General features: G+C 38.0%; 1 protein-coding gene across 1 annotated transcript in view; it reads right to left on the reverse strand.

Annotated features, from left to right (window-relative positions):
• Positions 1-18698, reverse strand: part of Lrp2 (low density lipoprotein receptor-related protein 2) — a 189646-nt gene that overhangs the window by 52328 nt on the left and 118620 nt on the right. Inside the window, exons 38-46 of the mRNA XM_013027359.1 lie at positions 18483-18671; positions 14708-15628; positions 14401-14566; positions 13896-14054; positions 11447-11736; positions 10102-10305; positions 8449-8691; positions 4063-4188; positions 2159-2281 (exon numbers count right to left, since the gene is read on the reverse strand). Of these exons, the coding sequence (XP_012882813.1) occupies positions 2159-2281; positions 4063-4188; positions 8449-8691; positions 10102-10305; positions 11447-11736; positions 13896-14054; positions 14401-14566; positions 14708-15628; positions 18483-18671 (2421 nt within the window). The remainder of the gene's footprint in view (positions 1-2158; positions 2282-4062; positions 4189-8448; positions 8692-10101; positions 10306-11446; positions 11737-13895; positions 14055-14400; positions 14567-14707; positions 15629-18482; positions 18672-18698) is intronic.

Here is an 18698-nt window from a genome sequence, read left to right on the forward strand (position 1 = left end):
AGGTGCTCAATAAACATGGAATTAAAGTGGCATGTCAACCTTCTACTTTAAATAAGCTCTCCCTGACTCAAATCCTTCAACTAGAAATTCAAGGCCCGCTCAAAGTAGACTAAAGTATAGGAATTTTTAATCATTAAAGACACAACAGAATGAGAGCAGTAAGGGGCAAAAAACATACACATATGCAACAACAATCTTTCAAAAGCTGGTTTCTTTTTCTTTTTTAACAATTAGAACTTTTTACTAATACTTCTTGTTCTTCTAACTGAGAGAATTATATTTTTCTACCTTCTAAAAGTTGGGTAATTCTAGAAGTTAGGTTATTTGCTTGCTATGGCCAACAAAATGTTTTGCTTCCTGTCAGAAAAGTTCTTTTTTTCAATCTTTAGGTAGTTTTGCAAAGGAGTTGTCATTTAACAAAGCAGTTTATGAATACAAGATGTCTTGATCAAAGTTACCTCTTTTAATGTTCTCACTCATCTCTACCTTACTCAACCCTCCCTCACTCTTCTTAATTTTGTAGGACATACATTGGATTCTTGTCTACATAATCCCCCTCTCTTCCTCTTCATTCATCTATCCCTTTCTCCATAACCCTATCTTACCCTTTTTGAGAACTCACTTCCTGATGTTTTATTTTGCTGAACTTTGATTTTGATTTGCTGAACTACTATTTGAGATCTTCCTTAAATCTACTGTATTTCAGTTAATACATTTGTATACACTTGCATACCACCCAACGTATTTACTTAGATATACTTGTAAGCTAAATCTAGCTTTCACATATAAGAAAAAACATGGAACTGGATCCTTTGTGTCTCTGGGCCTGAAAAAGGAATATCCTACAAAATTAAGAAGAGTGAAGAAGGGTTGTGTAGGGGAAAAAAGGGTGACATTGGTCAAGATATATTGTATTCATAAACTGCTATGTTAAATGGCAACTCCTTTGTACAACTAAAGATTAAAGATAATAAAAAATTTAAGTGAAAAAATCTGGTTTGAAGAATGTCCACTGAAAAACACTTTTCTTGAAGAGATTCATCTGCTTTGACACAGCAACATACCTCTAGAGATCTAGACTTTAAAGTTTCCACACACACACACAAAGCAGTTTCTAAAATAGTGCTCATACAACATTATTTTTTAATTAGGGAAAAATGACAGAAATCTAAATGTCCAACAGTTAGGAAAGGGATATTAACATATGAAACAGGAAAAAAGCTTATTGCAAAACCATTTAGCACGATCTATGTGTGTGTGTGTGTGTGTGTGTGTGTGTTAAACTATCTATGAGGCTGGATGCTGGTGGCTGACACCTGTAATCCTAGCTACTCAAGAGGCTGAGATCTGAGGATCAGGTTCGAAGCTAGACACAGCATACAAATCTGAGGACTCTTATCTCCAATTAACTAGCAAACAGCCAGAAATGGGGGTATGGGTCAAATGGAAATGGTAAAGCCATGAGCAACAAAATTTTTAAAAAGCTGACAAAGAGCTTAAGGCCCTTTAATACAGCAATTTGATTTATTAACAGACTTAAAACAAGAAGTAGTTGTTACTTTCGATGCTTAAAATTTGTAAGTGTGTAAGGATAGAGATTAGAATTTGCAAATATAAATAAATAAGTCTCCAAATGCAAACAAGACACAACAACATGCAAAAGGGTCCCTGGAAATTCTCGGGCAGCTCAGTGGCCAGGGGACCTCATTCCATATAAAATGGCACAGGAAAAAAAAAAAAAAACAGAAAGAGCATATGTGCCTACAACATGTCCCTTGTCCTGATTCCAATTACTTCAGGATCTTCCCATAGTCATGAAACACAACTCAGCCAAATTTGGAAATTCCACCTGAATCAACTAAAATTAATTATATATAATGTATATATAGCCATAGGCTATATATACATCACCAACCTAACCTCATTTTATCACAACAACCAGCAGCTGTGGTTTTCTGATCAGCTCTGCACAGAGGGCTATGAACTAGCAGGGCTTGGATCAACATTTGCTAATTGGTTCCACCCCATCTGGGAGGGCAGGGAAGCCGGGAGAACCACCATGCAGCAGCCTGACCCCGAGTTGCATTTGCAGTGGTTGGAGGAGAGTGAGGTTCTCGAGCTCTTTGCTGTTGCCTTTCAAGGTTGTTGGTTTTCTTACCACAGGAAGCAGGTTCATCAGAGCCATCAGGACAGTCTACGTCACCATCACAGTGCCAATGGTGTGGAATACAGCGCCAACTAGATGTGCACTGGAACTCAGTACTGCTGCATGTTTGTGTGGCTGGAAGGGGGACAGAAGATAAATCCCATAAGTAAACCTCAGCAAGATTCACATCAGGTTTTGGGGGGTTGTTTGTTTTTGGTTTTTGTTCATGTGTTTGTTTGTTGCCAGTCCTGGGGCTTGAACTTGGGGTGTGGGTGCTATCCCTGAGTGTCTTTGGCTCAAGGCTAGTGCTCTACCACTTGAGCTACAGCTCCACGCCCAGCTTTTTTTGAATAGCTTACTAGAGGTAAGAGTCTCAGGGTCTTTACTGCCCAGGCTAGCTTCGAACTGTGATCCTCAAAACTCAGCTTCCTGAGTAGCTGAGACAACAGGTATAAGCCACCAGCACCTGACTGTATATCAGTTTTAAGGAGCCGTCTCAATCTTTAGACTGGAAAACAGCTGCCACAAAAGGAAGTCTGGGGGCCTGAGAAAAAGACTTTTATATAAACTTTCCACAGGAAGGGAAGATTGTTACCAACATAGAGCAGTACTGCCCAACCTCCCAAATTTTTTGTTACAGATATTAAAAATAAATGTTCTATTTCATAGAAATACTGAAGAGGGTCTGGTATAATGGCATATGACAATAGTTTCAGCTCCTTAAGAGGCTGGAACAGACTGATCACATGAGCACGAGTTCAGGGCATCCTGGACAACACAGCAAGATCACACCTCAAGTTAAGTCAATCCATGTCATCAACCAATAAATAATGAAACAAATAAATAAATAGCAATAAATACTTTTTCTGCTACATATATATATATATAACAAATTCTATTGAGATAAAAAACAATAATATAACTGTACCGAGCTTGCCCCCTATACATATATTAACCATGACTCTGAGAGTTAACAGTTCTCTATTCATCCTTGCAATGCTAAATTTTAATCTGAGTAAATGGGAGACCCTATCAGCCTTTGAATATACACTTACTCCTCAAGTAGATTTAGTTAGCTCTAGTCAGACATATTTTCTAGTATGTAGATACAAATCAAATCATATAATTCTCTTGATCCACTGGCTCCCTTATTCTGGCCCATGATTCTGATGGCTTGTTGAATGGATAAGGGGTGGGAATTATTGGGGAAGCAGAAGTCCCTCAAAATTCAGCAATAACTCCAATCTGCTCAGTCTCAGCTGAGTGCTGCAGCCTGAGTTCTATTTCCTAGTTATGCTGTTACCATAACTGATTCCTATTCTTGGACTACAGCCTAGTCTGGTGACAAATTATGTTACGATGCTCTGTGGTTTCCTTGGGAGAGTACTAGCGACAATTGGTAACAACTGCCCAGATAACAAAGGAAAGGAAAGTACTAAATTCTTAAAGCACATATCTATTTATACTTACAATCTCAAAGTTATCAAACTTGAGAAAGACCTTTTAACTTGAGCTATAAGTATAGGAAATTGTTTCAATGAACCAATCTGCTAAATATAAAAGTTTCTGAGATTCAAATATTAAGGGATACTAAAATACCTGTACTAATGGCTATTACCATCTTACTCAGAGTAAATAGAAAGAACTAAATGGCAAATTCTGCCTGAAGGACCTGAACACAAAAGACCTTCAACACTCAGGGAAAAAATATCTCTCCAATGACAGTAGATTTGCAGCTTTGGGGTCTGGGGTTTTCTCCCACCCTTCCATCACAGCCTAAAGCAATTGCCTTTCCATCCACTTACAAACTCAGCTTGAGATGGCAAAATGAGCACATCTGGGCTTTAAATGTTGATGCATGTTCAAGATATGTGTCTCTGGAGTCACAGAAAGAGAGGCAGTTTTATCATACTTACTGCAAAAAGTGGGGTTTTCGTCACTCATATCTCCACAGTCATTGTCTCCATCACACAAGTAAGTTCGAGGAATACAAATATTTGTAGTTTGACATTTTGTATATCCAGACTGGCAAGTCCGATCGGCTTGAAAAAGAAAACCAGAGAAACATTTGGAACAGATCCACTATAACCGCCCACCCGTATCATTATAACATCCATGTCCTGCAGATCTACTGCAGAACTCAAACCACTGCTTAGAAGGCATGTTCAGAGATATCAGAGAAGTGCAACCTGTGATATTTATGTTACCTGTAGTCTCTCTAGTAAGGAGATAGTTCCAATTGATCCAAGGGTGGGGGAGAGATGAGGAATTGCAATTTCTTTACACTTTCCTTTATGTAATAGTATCAACAAAAGGCCCAACTCTCAGTTAGAGAAGCTATGGTATATCCACACAATAGAGCAATATATAAGTATAAAAGGAAGAAAGGCAATTTTTGTATGTGCTCAAGATATATTGACAATAGAATAAAACTAAAACTCAAAATAGTAGGCTATCCGTAAGACAAAGGATATTAAGGTTGAGTGCCTCCTGTTCTAAATGCTTAGAACCTGAAGTGTTAATAGCATTTTTGAATACTTATGCATATGTAATGAGTTGTCTTAGGACTGTGACCCAAGTGTAAATACTAAATCCATTTGTTGTTTTTCATGTACATTTAATACACACAGCCTAAAGGTAGTTTCATGCAATGTTTTTCATCATTCTGACATGAAATGATGTAGAATTTCCTACTTCATATCAGCACTCAGAAAAGTTTCAGATTTTGGATTTCCAAATTTTGGATTAATGGTGCTCAATGTGTGTGTGTGTGTGTGAGAGAGAGAGAGAGAGAGAGAGACAGAAAGAGAGAGAGAGACAGAGAGAAGGGGGAAAAAGAGGGTAAATGTATCCTATCATATAGCTTTAACTTTGAACATTATTTTGTACATTAATTTTGTATAAATAAAACAACAAAATAAAGATGGTAAAAAGAAAAACTAACTCTTAAAATTTGGCAAGACTAATAACTGAGTAACTGTAAGCTGAGTTGATATCATAACCCTACAGATAAAAAAAATTCAGATGTTTTAAGACAACACTTTGCTTGTATATTACTAATGGGATGTAATATAAGAACAAGAAGTATCTTTTATTCAGTATATTCATCATCAGTAGTCTCGTTTGTGTGGTTGTGATAATTTAGAAAGTGTGTTATATGTATTTTGGAAATTGTTATAGACTAAAGCAAATAAGCAATGTAAGTTAATGTTATTAGGAACTGAGAACACAAGAAGTGGCATAAGTATAAAATCTATGAAGTAAACACCCGCAATCTTAATTTAAATGACAAATGTCAATATAAATATTTTTCCTTAAACACTGTATTTCCTAATTTGTCTACTGAATAGGCCCAGGAATCAATGAAATCACACAGAAATGGGCATTCGGAAGTGGAGCTGTGGCTCAAGTGGTAGAACGCTGGCCTTGAGCTGAAGAGCTGAGAGACTGTGCTCAGGCCCAGAGTTCAAGTCCCCCGACCGACCAAAACAAACAAACCAAAAAACTGTTCTAAAAAAATTTAAAAAATGGGCATTCAACATTATGAGAATTTCTAAATACCAAATAAGGGATGATATCTCCTGGGATAAGGGACCAATTCTAACTTTAGGACTAGAAATGTATAAGGCACATCTAAGCCATAGAATGCTGAGCACAATCATGTCAAAGAACAAAAGATTCAACTGAGTGGCCTAAGATAGGATGACTGGACACCAAAAAGAATAAATGGTGGTATTGCACTAAAGCAAATCAAATACATCCATGAGCTCAATAATTCTACGCAAAACTAGTTTTTTTCTACAAACTCATTACTCTGAAAATTTACAAATTAAAGAATTATATGTTTATCCTATACTTGTAGTTACCACAAGCTAGCTGATTAATAAGAGAAATTTCTCTTTTGTAAAACTTCAGGTAACAGACATGGAAGAAATAATACAGTTGTACAATGGACATTTGATATCCTATTGGATTTACAGAATCACCCACAAATGCTAAAAACCACTGAATAAAAAATTGATGAGAACTCAAGAGAGGAATCACGCTTACACAGAAATCTACACAGGTGTGTCTATTCACAGCCTATAGGTCTTAATTCTAGTTCATAGAAAATAAGAGAATGGGATCGATTAGACAGATCAATTACAAATCCAAAATGTTGGTATTTCACAAGAAAAATCACCTCATAAAATTTTCTAAGAAATTAAGCAGGATGCCAGTGGCTCACGCCTGTAATCCTAGCTACTCAGGAAGCTGGGTTCTGAGGATCGCAGTGTAAAGCCAGCCCGGGGCAGGAACATCCATGAGACTCTTATCTCCAGTTAACCACCAGAAAACCGGAAGTGGCACTGTGGTTCAAGTAGTAGAGTGCGGTCAGTGGTAAAGTGCTCACCTTGAGCTGAACAGCTCAAGGACAGTGCCCAGGCCCAGAGTTCAAACCCCACAACCGACAAAAAAAAAAAAATCCACAAATTGGTAACATAAAAAAATAGGAACTTGCCAGGTGTCAAGCCTGTAATCTTAAACTACTCAGGACAGGAGTTATGAGGATTGAGGTTCAATCCAGCTGGGCCATTGAAGTCCATGAGATTCTATGACCAATTAACCACCAAAAAGACAGCATGGAACTATGCTAGCCTTGAGTGAAAAAGCTCAGGGACAATGTTTAAGCTCTGAGTTCAGACACTAGGACTAGCACACACACACACACACACACACATGCACATGCACCTACGCGCATGCACGTGCACACAGTGGGAATGGTTATGGCATAAAGAGATTAAACTCTTGAATCATAAATGTTCAATTTTTTAAACTCAATCAAAATCATGTCTGAATCTTAATTTAACAGATTAACAGAAAATGACAAAATTCAAAGATGGACTGGGCACCCTAGGACTTTATTGTTGGGTTTTTGCTTTATAATAGATATGATTGATATTTTGAAATGACTATGAAATTCAAGTCTAGGAATTGCTTTAAAACACTAGCAAGAGTGGGCTGGGAAAGTAGCTCAGTGGTAGAGTGCTTGCCTTGCATGCATGAGGCCCTGGGTTCGATTTCTCAGCACCACGTACATAGAAAAAGCCAGAAGTGGTGCTGTAGCTCAAGTGGTAGAGTGTTAGTCTTGAGCTGAAGAGCTAAGGGACAGTGCCCAGGCCCAGAGTTCAGGCCTCATGACCAACAAAAAAAAAAAAAAAAACCCTAGCAAGAAATCTGAGATATGTGAAACAAGGTTGGTATTGATTGATAATTGTTGATGTTGTTGTGATAAGTACATTGTTATTCTAATTTAGTATATGTTTGAAATTTTCTACAACTTTTTAAGAAAATACGGACCCAGATGGGAGTATAGCTTAGTGGCAGAGTGTCTGCCTGAAGTGTGTTCAATCTCCAGCACCAAGGGGTAGGGAGTAACTGAGCCAAGTAAATATTGTGTGTGATTCTACACAGCAAAGAAAGTAAATACATCTAAATTGAGAACAGCAAACATGAACCTGTATTCTGCTCTTTTTGTTCTCTAAGATGCTAAGGTACAAGTCCCAGAAAGCTTAGGAAAATCAGTTTACTAAAATTCTTAATTAGAAAAACTGAAGAAAAATATTGCAGTCAACAGAAACTATATAGGTTTTTGCACAGAACGCATTAACCACAGTGCATTTTTGTCTGTAACTAAAGGTGAAGCTTGTGTGTGTGTGTGTGCATGTGTGTGTGTGTGTGTGTGTGTGTGTGAGTGTGTGTGTATGTGTATGCATATGTGTGCCTGTCTAAGGATTTGAACTCAGGACCTAGCTGCTGTCCCTGAGCTTTTTTGCTAAAGGCTAGCATTTTATTACTTGAGCCTTAGGTTCCACTTCCAGCTTTTTTGGTATTTAGTTGGAGTTAAGAGTTTCATGAACATTTCCTGCCCAGGCTGGCTTCAAACCATGATTCTCAGATCTCAACCTCCTGAATATCTGTGATTACAGGCATGAGCCACCAGTGTCCAGCTAAAGGTGACTCATTCTTAAAAAAAAAAAAAAATTTATAAAGTGAAATTTCTAATCTAGCAGATAATCAAGCAGGAGCAAAGTATTTCAGTCAAAATGCTCAGTAATTCCACAGATCCATCCATTTAAATGTGTAATTCAAATATTAAGTATAGTTGTTTTGAAAAATCACTGACCAGATTACATCGAATGACCTTATTCATGTTTTAGATGAATACTTAGGGTGGTTTTTTTTAATTCCATTAGAATTCCATTCTGATGGTCTTAAGACTTCATGTCCAAAAGAACAGTATGTACTTAGAATACACTTACGGCAATTTTTCTCATCTGAAGTGTCGTTGTCAAAGCAGTTGTTCATCCCATTGCAGACCAGTTGTAGAGATATGCACCGCCCATTGCTGCAAGTAAATTCAGTGGTGCTGTTGCAGGTGCGAAACAGGCACCCAGCCTCATCACTGTTGTCACCGCAGTCATCATAGTAATCACAGCGATAACTGTAGGGAACACATCGTCCATTGCCACAGGTGAAGGCTGTGGGCCGGCAGGTGTGGAAGGCTAAGAGAAGACAAAACAGGTTGAAGTGAAACCCCTGATCCAAGCAGCATCCTCATTTCCACAATTGTATACTGTGAGTTCACCTTCCTAGACAAAAATGGCTGCAAATCAGACTGACTGCAAGTCAAGATGACATCTTAAGTTAAGCAAAAATATGCTTTAGGTCTCTTTTAAACAAAGACATGTTTGAATCAGAAAGCAAAGTCACTCTATTTCTCTATAATCTCAATTTTAAAGTATCTCATTTTGAAAAGCATACAACTACAGCTTCCTTTGGGAAAACAAAAATTTCTAGTCTTACCCAGGTGCTGGTGGCTTATACTTATAATCTTAGCTACTCAAGATGATGAGATCTGAGGACCAAAGTTCAAAGCCAGCCTGGACAGGAAAGTCCATGAGATTATTATCTCTAATTAACCACCAAATATCTGGAAAGGAGCTGTGCCTCAAATAGTGGAATGGCATCTCTAAGCACAAAGAGCTAAAGGACAGTGCTCAGGCTCTGAGTTCAAGCCCCAGAACTGGGGGGCGGGGAGGTTGGGAGTGGACACCAAGGAAAAAAAAAAACCTCCTAGTCTTTAGTCTTAATATTAAGATACTCAAACTCAAAAATCCCAAAATATTTACTTGGTCTCATTCTCATGAAAACTAAAGATTGACAGTGACTTCAATATAATGATTATGTTGGTAACCTATCTGCTATGAAGATTAATAAAATGACAGCAGGCATCCAGTGGTGCCCCTGTTCTCAAGCTAGTAAGTCCTGCTTAGCATGTACCATATCCTTTCTTAAGTGTTTTTTCAGATATTCTCTCACTCCCTACAAGAACCCTAATAACCACTAATTTAGCTGTCTGTTAAATTTCCCTGAGCTACAGATTGTGAATGGCATTTTCAGGATTTAAATCCAAACCTTTACTTGTGACCCACTCCAGAGATGATTAAACAAATGTGGTCTGGCTTTCAGAGTGAATGTAATTCAACTCTAATAGAATTCTTGTACACAAACCTCAAACCCACTCTTTCTGCATCAAAAACACTTGGAATAAAGATACACTTAGCTCCTGACAAAAGTACTATATCTAGACAGGTGCCAGTGGCTCACACCTTTAACTTAGCTACTGAGGAGGCTAAGATCTGAGGATCACAGTTTGAAGCCAGTTGGAGCATAAATGTCTGTGAGACTCTAATCTCTAATTTACCACCAAAAAACAGAAGTGGAGCTGTGAATCAAGTGGGAAAGCACCATCCTTAAGCAAAAAGAAGCTCAGGGACAGCTCCTAGGCTCTGACTGGCATACTGGCACACTCTGACTAGACTGGCTGGTGTGTGCGAGAGCACACACGCACACGCACACACACACACACACACACACACACACACACACACACAGCACTGAATCCAACCCACCACAGACACTTTCCAGCTCATCACTGCCATCTCCACAGTCATTGTCATTGTCACATTTCCACTGCTCTCTGATGCAGTGCCCATTGAGGCAGGTGAACTGTGATGCATCACATCGAGAGCCTTTGTCCATGATACAGTGTTTGTTGTTATTGGCTAGATACCAGTCACCTACGTGTGGACACTGGCACTCAGCTCCATTGGGACCTGGGACAAGAAAATAAACCAAAGATTTAGTGTAGCAACCATTCGTTGAGTTCCTGGTAGAATAGCATTCCAACAGTTTCATGTGAAACACTCCTCACAACAAATACGGAAACACTGTCCATCAACCTTTTCACTACGTCTGAGTCTTTCTTCCATCAAGGACAGCTACCAGTGTCTAAATAAATGTGCTGACATACTCTAATCATCAAACAACCACTCCTATCTGAAATAGCAATGATTGTTCTCAGCAGAATTTGCAAAGAGTGACAAAAGGCACATATTCCTATGAGTTTGTTCTGTGCAAAACACATCATGAGGTTGGACGCTGGTGGCTCATGCCTGTAATCCTAGCTACTCAGGAGGTAGAGATTTGAGGATATTGGCTTGAATCCAGCCTGAACAGGAAAGTCCAAGAGACTGAATCCGCAAAATGCCAGACTGGAGATGTGATTCAAGTGGTAGATGTCCAGCAGTGAGCAAAAAACACAAGCCAGAACACAAAGCCCTGAAGTCAAGCCCCAGAAACAATGGGGGAAAATATGAAACATAATTATCTCATCCAAACAGTTACAGAAAATACTTTAAATTATAAATAATACCTCTTCAGCAGAAAAAAAATCAAATGCTTTTCTTAGGAAATAAGCACATTAGGGTAAAGTCTATTCAAGTCATGGAGTGAGGCAGCCTAGCTCTCATTTTATTTTCTCATTTCATCAATGCCTTAATAAAAGAGCTCTATTGAGCCGGGCACCTGTGGCTCTTACCTAAAAGCCTAGTTACTAAGTAGGCTGAGATCTAAGAATCATGGATCAGAGCCATAAGCATGCTTTTAGTGTCAGGCAGAAAAAAATTAGACACTCTTATCTCAAATAAACAAGAAAATAAAAGCCTGAAGAGGAGGTGTGGTTCAAGTGGTAGAGGGCCAGGGACAAGCAGAAAAGTCAAATAAGAACACAAAAAAAAGGTTTCATGTAGAACAGAAAAAGAAATCTGCTAACAACTAACTTCTCTGAAATCAAGGACAACCATATGTTTTTCTCTTCTTGTTAGAGATGACTATTCCCATAGACACCCTTATTAGATGCTATAACTACTACTACTATTGTTATACACGTTTTCATGTTCATGGGCAATGCCTTACCTGGTGCACAGATGTGACTGCAGCCCCCATTGAACTGATCACAAGGATTGCTACAATGCTGTTGCTCATCTTTCCTAACTACGCAAATATCCCTAGGCTGGAAAAACAAATTCGTGGTCATTGGAATCAGATCTGACCCATCATACTTGTTAGCTCGGTAAATTTTTTGTGAGAAATAGTCAGTCCAGTAAATGTACTGGCCATAGAGAGTCAGACGGAAAGGATGAAAGGAGGCACCAACAACGACTTCACGGCCCGTGCCTGTGAGAGTACTGCGCTCTATCTTCTGCCTGAAATGAAGCAAAATAGAAAGCATTACTGAAATCCAGACAGAAGAATGACGGTTAGGCCCAAGCTTTCTCTTACACTCGGCCCTGAACTGGTTTTTTACATGAGGCATATGGCAGCTAGAAATGTTTCTTTTGGTAATGGAAGTTTATTTGCATATCACTCAATTGCCTAGATCTATCACTATTATCTAATTAATATACACTGCAATAAATATAATATAGCCTACAAGAAATACTACCAAAGGAACTAGGCTGATAGTACAAACAAGACAAAATTATGAAAGGACGGAACACACAACTGACTCTCCACAAAGTGTCCATTATCTGTCCCTCCACAACCTGAATGAATTTTCTCAATCTGACATATATTACAATGAGGTGTTTACTAGAATGAGCCAAAATCAGATACAAAACATCATTGCTGTGTTTCAAATAAGATAAGAAATCCAGAGAGAAAGATCTAGACATTAGGTATTTGTCATCACAAGCCAAAATCATGAGGAAATCAACAGTTAAGCTTCCTGACATGTAGACACCAACTACAATGAACAAAATCATTTTCCCTTCAATTATAAAATAGCTAAATGGAATGAGAGATGACTGGAAATTACTTGTAAACATAACATGAAATTTAGGATTGACCCAGATGCCCCTCAGTAGATGAAGGGATCAAGAAAATGTGGTATATATACACAATGAAAATCTATGCCTCCATCAGAAAGAAGACATTGCCCCATTTGTTAGGAAATGGAAAGACTTGGAAAAAATTATATTGAGTGATATAAGCCAGGCCCAAAGAAACATAGGTCCCATGGTTGCCCTTATTTGCAATAACTAGTATATGTCCGAGACAAGCAGAAATGGTCAGATAAGTTGATGTTAAGTGAAATGAACCCCAAGATAAGGACTCAATTTTTTTCTTTCTTGCTATTGTTTCTAACATATTTTTAAGATATTTCTTTGTTCCTTTGTATGTCCCTCCCCCACAGTATAACCCATTTTCACTGTATTTGATGTTGGTATAATTTGTTGAGGGGGAGGGAAAAAAACAAATTGTTTAAATAGGGATACAAGTAGACCCATTGTAACAATGAAATGTACAAGATGTTATGTAGAAAATGAACTTTACAACTTTGGTGCGGGGGAGGTGAGGGGGGAAGGGGGAAGTGTAGGTAGGGAGGTGGAGGGGGTGATGATATGGGGAAACAAAGGAGGATGCAACAATGCTTGATAAAAAATGTACTCATTATCTTGCCCATGTAATTGTAACCCCTCTGTACGATATTTTCCCAATAAAAAATTAAAAATTAAAAAAAAATTTAAAAAATTTAGGGTTGGGCTGGGAAGGTGGCTCAGTGGTAGAGCGCTTGCCTTGCATGCATGAGGCCCTGGGTTCAATTCCTCAGCACCACATAAGCAAAAAGAAAAAAAAAGCCGGAAGTGGCACTGTGGCTCAAGTGGTAGAGCGCTCGCCTTGAGCTGAAGAGCTAAGGGAAGCGCCCAGGCCCAGAGTTCAGGCCCCATGACCAGACCAAAAAAAAAAAAAATTAGGGTTAACAATAAATTACAATGAAAATATTATGAAATTTGCTGAGAAGCATGGCAGATAAAAAGGATCTGTTTAAGAGATGGCATTGATCAAGATGCATTGCACTCATAAATTGATATATTGATTTTTTTAAAAGAAAGGGGACCTATTTGAGTTGTAGCATTCTTCATACATAAATTGTCATTCATATGAAAAAATGCTCCAAAAGTCAGACTAAAAAAAAAAACTCATGTTTTAAAAGAAACAATAATAAAATCCAGAAAGAAAATTATTATCGTTTAAAAGCCATTCATATTTTATAATAGTTACCTAAGGCCTATTGATTATAAAGTGAATAATTACGTTTGCAATTATAGTTGAAATTACAGATACATTTAGTGATGCAGCTTCAGATGTCTTTTAGTTCATAATTACTCAATCTCATGATACAGATAAATTTTCACAAATACATTCACCAAGCTAGAATAGAGTCTAGTTCCTAAAACAATGATTCTATGTTTAGGCAATATCTTTCTGGCATGTTATATTTTTCTCAACTTAAGGAATCTTTCTACTTTAGAAACAGAGGGAATATCTCTTCAAAACACACAAAAGTCAGCAAAATACATACAGACTAGCATCTGCCCAGTAGAGAAGGTCTGTCTCAAAATCCAGAATGAGCCCATTGGGCCAAACCAGGCTGGTGTTCACAATGGGAACCCGGAAGTTTCCTGCAAGTGTAGCTCTCTCAATTTTGGCAACCATACCCCAGGCAGTCCAGTACATGTACCTAGTCATCCAAAAGAAAGCATAATGAATTTACCATAAGGAAACTGATACTCATTTCCACCTTTTTCCTTTAAAAAGTATCAATACTCTTCATATTCAAATTGACATTAATAGACACACATACAACTTGCTCAAAGGGGACTTACTAAGATGCAGCATCGATTGCCTAGAATACAAGCACCCTCCCTTCTAAAGGGTGTTATGTACTGACTTCTCCTTCCTAGGTAAACATCACTTTCACCTTTGTAAATGTAGCCATAGTGTTATAAGCCTATAAAATATTTCCTGGCCTCACTTCCTCCTAAAATGAACAGACAGAAATACAAGAAAAGAAGACCACAGCATACCCTCGGCAAGGATCTAACACAATGTCCCTTGGCCTTGTAGAACGAGCTACCACAGTGTGCTGAGATCCATCTTCGGCCATGGAATTAATGGTCTGGTTGAGGAAGTCACTGTAATAAATTCTCCTATTGATCCAGTCGAAGGCAATACCATCAGCAGTCCCTACATCTGGACACACACCGGCAGACATACACAAAAACACCACAAAGATGTTAGAATCCCAATATGCATTACAAACACATAGTCATGTGTGTGTCTTGACCCTTGTGTAACTACTTCCAAAGTAAACTCCACCTGGAGTGCACTTACTGGAAACAATGTCAGTTGGAGAATGGATGCCAGAATACAAGCTGATGTAGGAAACCTGGCCAAGTCCAAGGCCTGTATTTTGTGTGAAGTAGACTCTATTGTTTATGCTGTCATAGTCCAGAGCCACCACAGCTCTTCCCACATCTATGGCTTGGAAAGGTGGGCTATGGTCTTCAGGATCAAAGTGTAAGCTTCTCAAGGAATTGCCCAAAGCAAAGATAAGGAAATTTTCTGTTGAAATGGTACAGTTCTTGCCATTACTTTCTAAGGTCCCAAAAGCACAGCCACATTTTGGGGTGGGTAATTCAGGTAAAGCAAAGCAGAAATGGGAGCATCCACCATTATTTTCCAAGCAAGGATTGTGGTTGATCTCCGCTTGTGTCCGGGGCTGGGCACGCTCGTCAAAGACAGTCACATCTCTGAGCCAGGAGATATTGTCTCTTAACACTGTGGGGGGGTCTGTGTTCCCCGGTTCCTTGCTAGCTTGGAAGACTTTTTTCAGATTCCGATCTACCCATATGATAGAATCTCCAAAAACGGTGATACCATAAGGAGTTGGGTAACGACTGCCATAACGAATCACTTCAGATTCTCCTCCGCTAAGATGGATCCTGGCAATTAAATCTAAAGAATCATCAACCCAATAGATATAGCCATTGCTATGGTCCATCGCCAAACCTCGTGGTGTAACGATGCCTTCGGACACGAGTACTGTTCGATTGGTACAGTCAAGAAAAGCACGTTCAATCTTTGGTTTCTGCCCATAATCAGCCCAGAAGAGGTATCTGTTCTTAGGGTCTACAACAATATGCCGAGGCATGTCCACTGTGGCTTTAAGGAGAATGCGGCGGTAGGTGGTATTTATCCGTAGAACTTCAATCATTGTTTCATATCCAAAGGCATTGGTGAAATAAAGATTTCCTGTAATTAATAATAAAAATAATCAGAGAGGGTAGTGATGAATGGAAAATGAAGAGGAGAAAAGAAGGGAATTCCATATCAAAATCAGTTTGGATCAATATATGTTATTTTTCTAAGAAAATAAGTATCTCCGTGTAAGCTTTAAAACATACATAGGTATACATTCTCTGGAACTAAAGGGAGTGCTTCTTTCAATTTAGAAAAAAAATGGATCCATTTTCAGGTTCTAAAGCAGATCAGATTTCATAGTAAACATTAGGTCACTAAAAGGTAAATTTTCCAGAATGTTCTTCCACTCCCCCTTGAAGTACTGAACGTTTACCACCCACTTCAAAGACTAACTATAGATTATCATGTTATAACTTCTACTCAAACATGGTGAAAGAAGCACAGAGGAAGAGCCGGCAATATCTTGAGTTGTTACCAATATTATCAAATATTCCTGTGCCAATATTATCAAATATTCCTGTGCTTAAGATTAAAATGAGGTCATTCTGAAAACCACCAACATCCACTTCCCCTGGTATTAAAGTACATCACAAAGGCTACAGTAAAACAACAATCATGTGAAGATAATGTAACAAAAAGAGAGTAATCCCAAATTATTGATTCCATGTAATAGAAAGTCTGTCATTATATTTTTATTTGGCAATATTGGGGTTTAAACTCAGGCTAGGCAGGTGCTCTACCACTGGAGCTATGCTTCCAACTCCTCTGACTTCTTTTATTTTTGAGATACAGTCTCAAATTTATGCCTGGACCATGATCCTCTTATTTATGTTCATCTTCTAAAAGATTGGTACTAAGCTCAATAATTTAGAATGATTACTGTTTTGATCAAAATTGGATTATATTTTTTTAAAAAATTCCAATACATTTGTTTCCCAGAGTATCATTAAAAATGAATGGTAGCCAGGTGCTGGTGGCTCACACCTGTAATCCTAGCTACTTAGGATGCTGAGATCTGAGGATGGTGGTTCAAAGCCAGTCCGGGCAGGAAAATCCGTGAGACTCTTATCTCCAATAAACTACTCAGAAAAAGCCAGAAGTAGCACTGTGGCTCAAGTGGCAGCCTTGAGCACAGAGAAGCTCAGGGACAGAGCCCAGGCCCTAAGTTCAAGCCCTAGGACTAGGGGTAAAAAAAAGAATGGTAATTCAAATTTAAGTGCATTAATCAATATAATTAGGTTAATATAACACTGAGTCAAGTATGTCAATATAACTACTAACAGAAGAACACCTTATGAACAAGAGAAAGTTCTTTCTCTTATTAACAAGAGAAAGTAATCAAGAATTTGCAAGTAAAATTGCTTGGTTTTAAAATAAATGAATGCTACTTTGTTTTATATTACATATAAAATGTATACATAATGTACATAATATATAATATAGGATACAACATAATTTGTATATGTACATGGGGATGTATGTGTGCATACTTTTGTACCTACATGTATGTGCCAGCACAACGGCTTAAACTCAGGGACTTGAACTCTCACATCATTTTTTTCTCACCACTTGAATGATAGCTCCAGTCCTGGCTTTTTGCTGGTGACTTGGAGATAATAGTCTCTAGTATTTGTCTTCCCCTGCTGGCTTTGAATCCTGATCCTCTCACCTCAGCCTCCTGAGCAGCTATGAGTACCTAGGATAATTGTGAGCTACTGGTACCAAGCTTACATTATATTTTAATATCCATATCTCTTGCACAACTATGTTTATCGCAGCATTATTCACCACAGCTAAGATATGGAACCAACCCAGATGCCCTTCAGTAGATGAATGGATGAAGAAAATGTGGTGTGTGTGTGTGTGTGTATATATATATATATATAAACATCTTATATATATAAGATGTTTATATATATATCTTATATATATAAGATGTTTATATATATAAGATGTTTATATATATATATATATACACACACACACACACACACACACACACAATAGAATTCTATGCTTCCATCAGGAAGACCAACATTGCCCCATTTGTAAGGAAATGGAAAGACTTGGAAAAAATCATATTAAGTGAAGTAAGCCAGTCCCAAAGAAATTTAGGTCCCATGATTTCCCTTATTTGCAGTTATTAGTTTACATATGGGATAATCTTATCAGATGAGCTGAAAAGCTCAAAAGCTATGTACATATGTCCGTATAAGATGATGCTAAGTGAAATGAAACCCAAGATTTAGACACAAGAGGTCTGTCTTTGTTGTTATTGTTTTAAATGTACTATATGATTTTTTGTTGTTTCATTTGTATGTTCTTCCCCCTATTGTCACTGTACTGGATTTTGGTACCCCACAACTTGTATATACATTTGTCTCATCTGGGGATGAGAAGGGAAATAACAAAATGCTGAAACAAGGACACAGGATGACCCATTGCAATAACAATACCCACAGGACAGTATATTGGAAGTGAATTTTACAACTTTGGACTGGGGGTGGGGTGGGGGAAGATGGGGAAGGAATTGTGGGACAACAACAAGGGAAGGGGTAAGAATGATTGACAAGTAATGTACTCATTGCCTTACTCATGTAACTGTAACCCCTCTGTACAGCATCTGAATGAACATAACATATGTCTAAACACTTGGCCTGAAGTTTTGATTATGTTAATAACAAAGATAATTAATCTGTAATGAATTTGTCAACCAAAACATCTTATTGTTTATTCAATAAACACGGTGCTTAGTGAGCCTAGTCTAGTTATGCAATTCAATTTATTTTAAATATGGATATATAAAAACAAAACTATAACTTGTGCTTAGTCCCCCACATAAAGCATGACAACAGAGATGAAAAACAAAAGGGTTTTCAATAAAATCAGCACATTGCTTACTTACCTGCTATCCAGTCCACTGCAATACCCCGAACTCCACTTCTTCCTATACCATGGGTAACAATGTTGGTAAAAGAAGACCCATCTGATTTGATTCTATTGATTGCATTATATGAAGACACAGAGCTATTAAAATCACACCAGTAAATAAAGCCAGCAACCACATCGACATCCACATGTAGTACGTTTCGTCCTAAAATTTTAAGAAAATACCATTAAA

This window comes from Dipodomys ordii, unplaced genomic scaffold (assembly GCF_000151885.1).
Source record: "Dipodomys ordii isolate 6190 unplaced genomic scaffold, Dord_2.0 Scaffold5, whole genome shotgun sequence".
Classification (NCBI taxonomy): Eukaryota; Metazoa; Chordata; class Mammalia; order Rodentia; family Heteromyidae; genus Dipodomys; species Dipodomys ordii.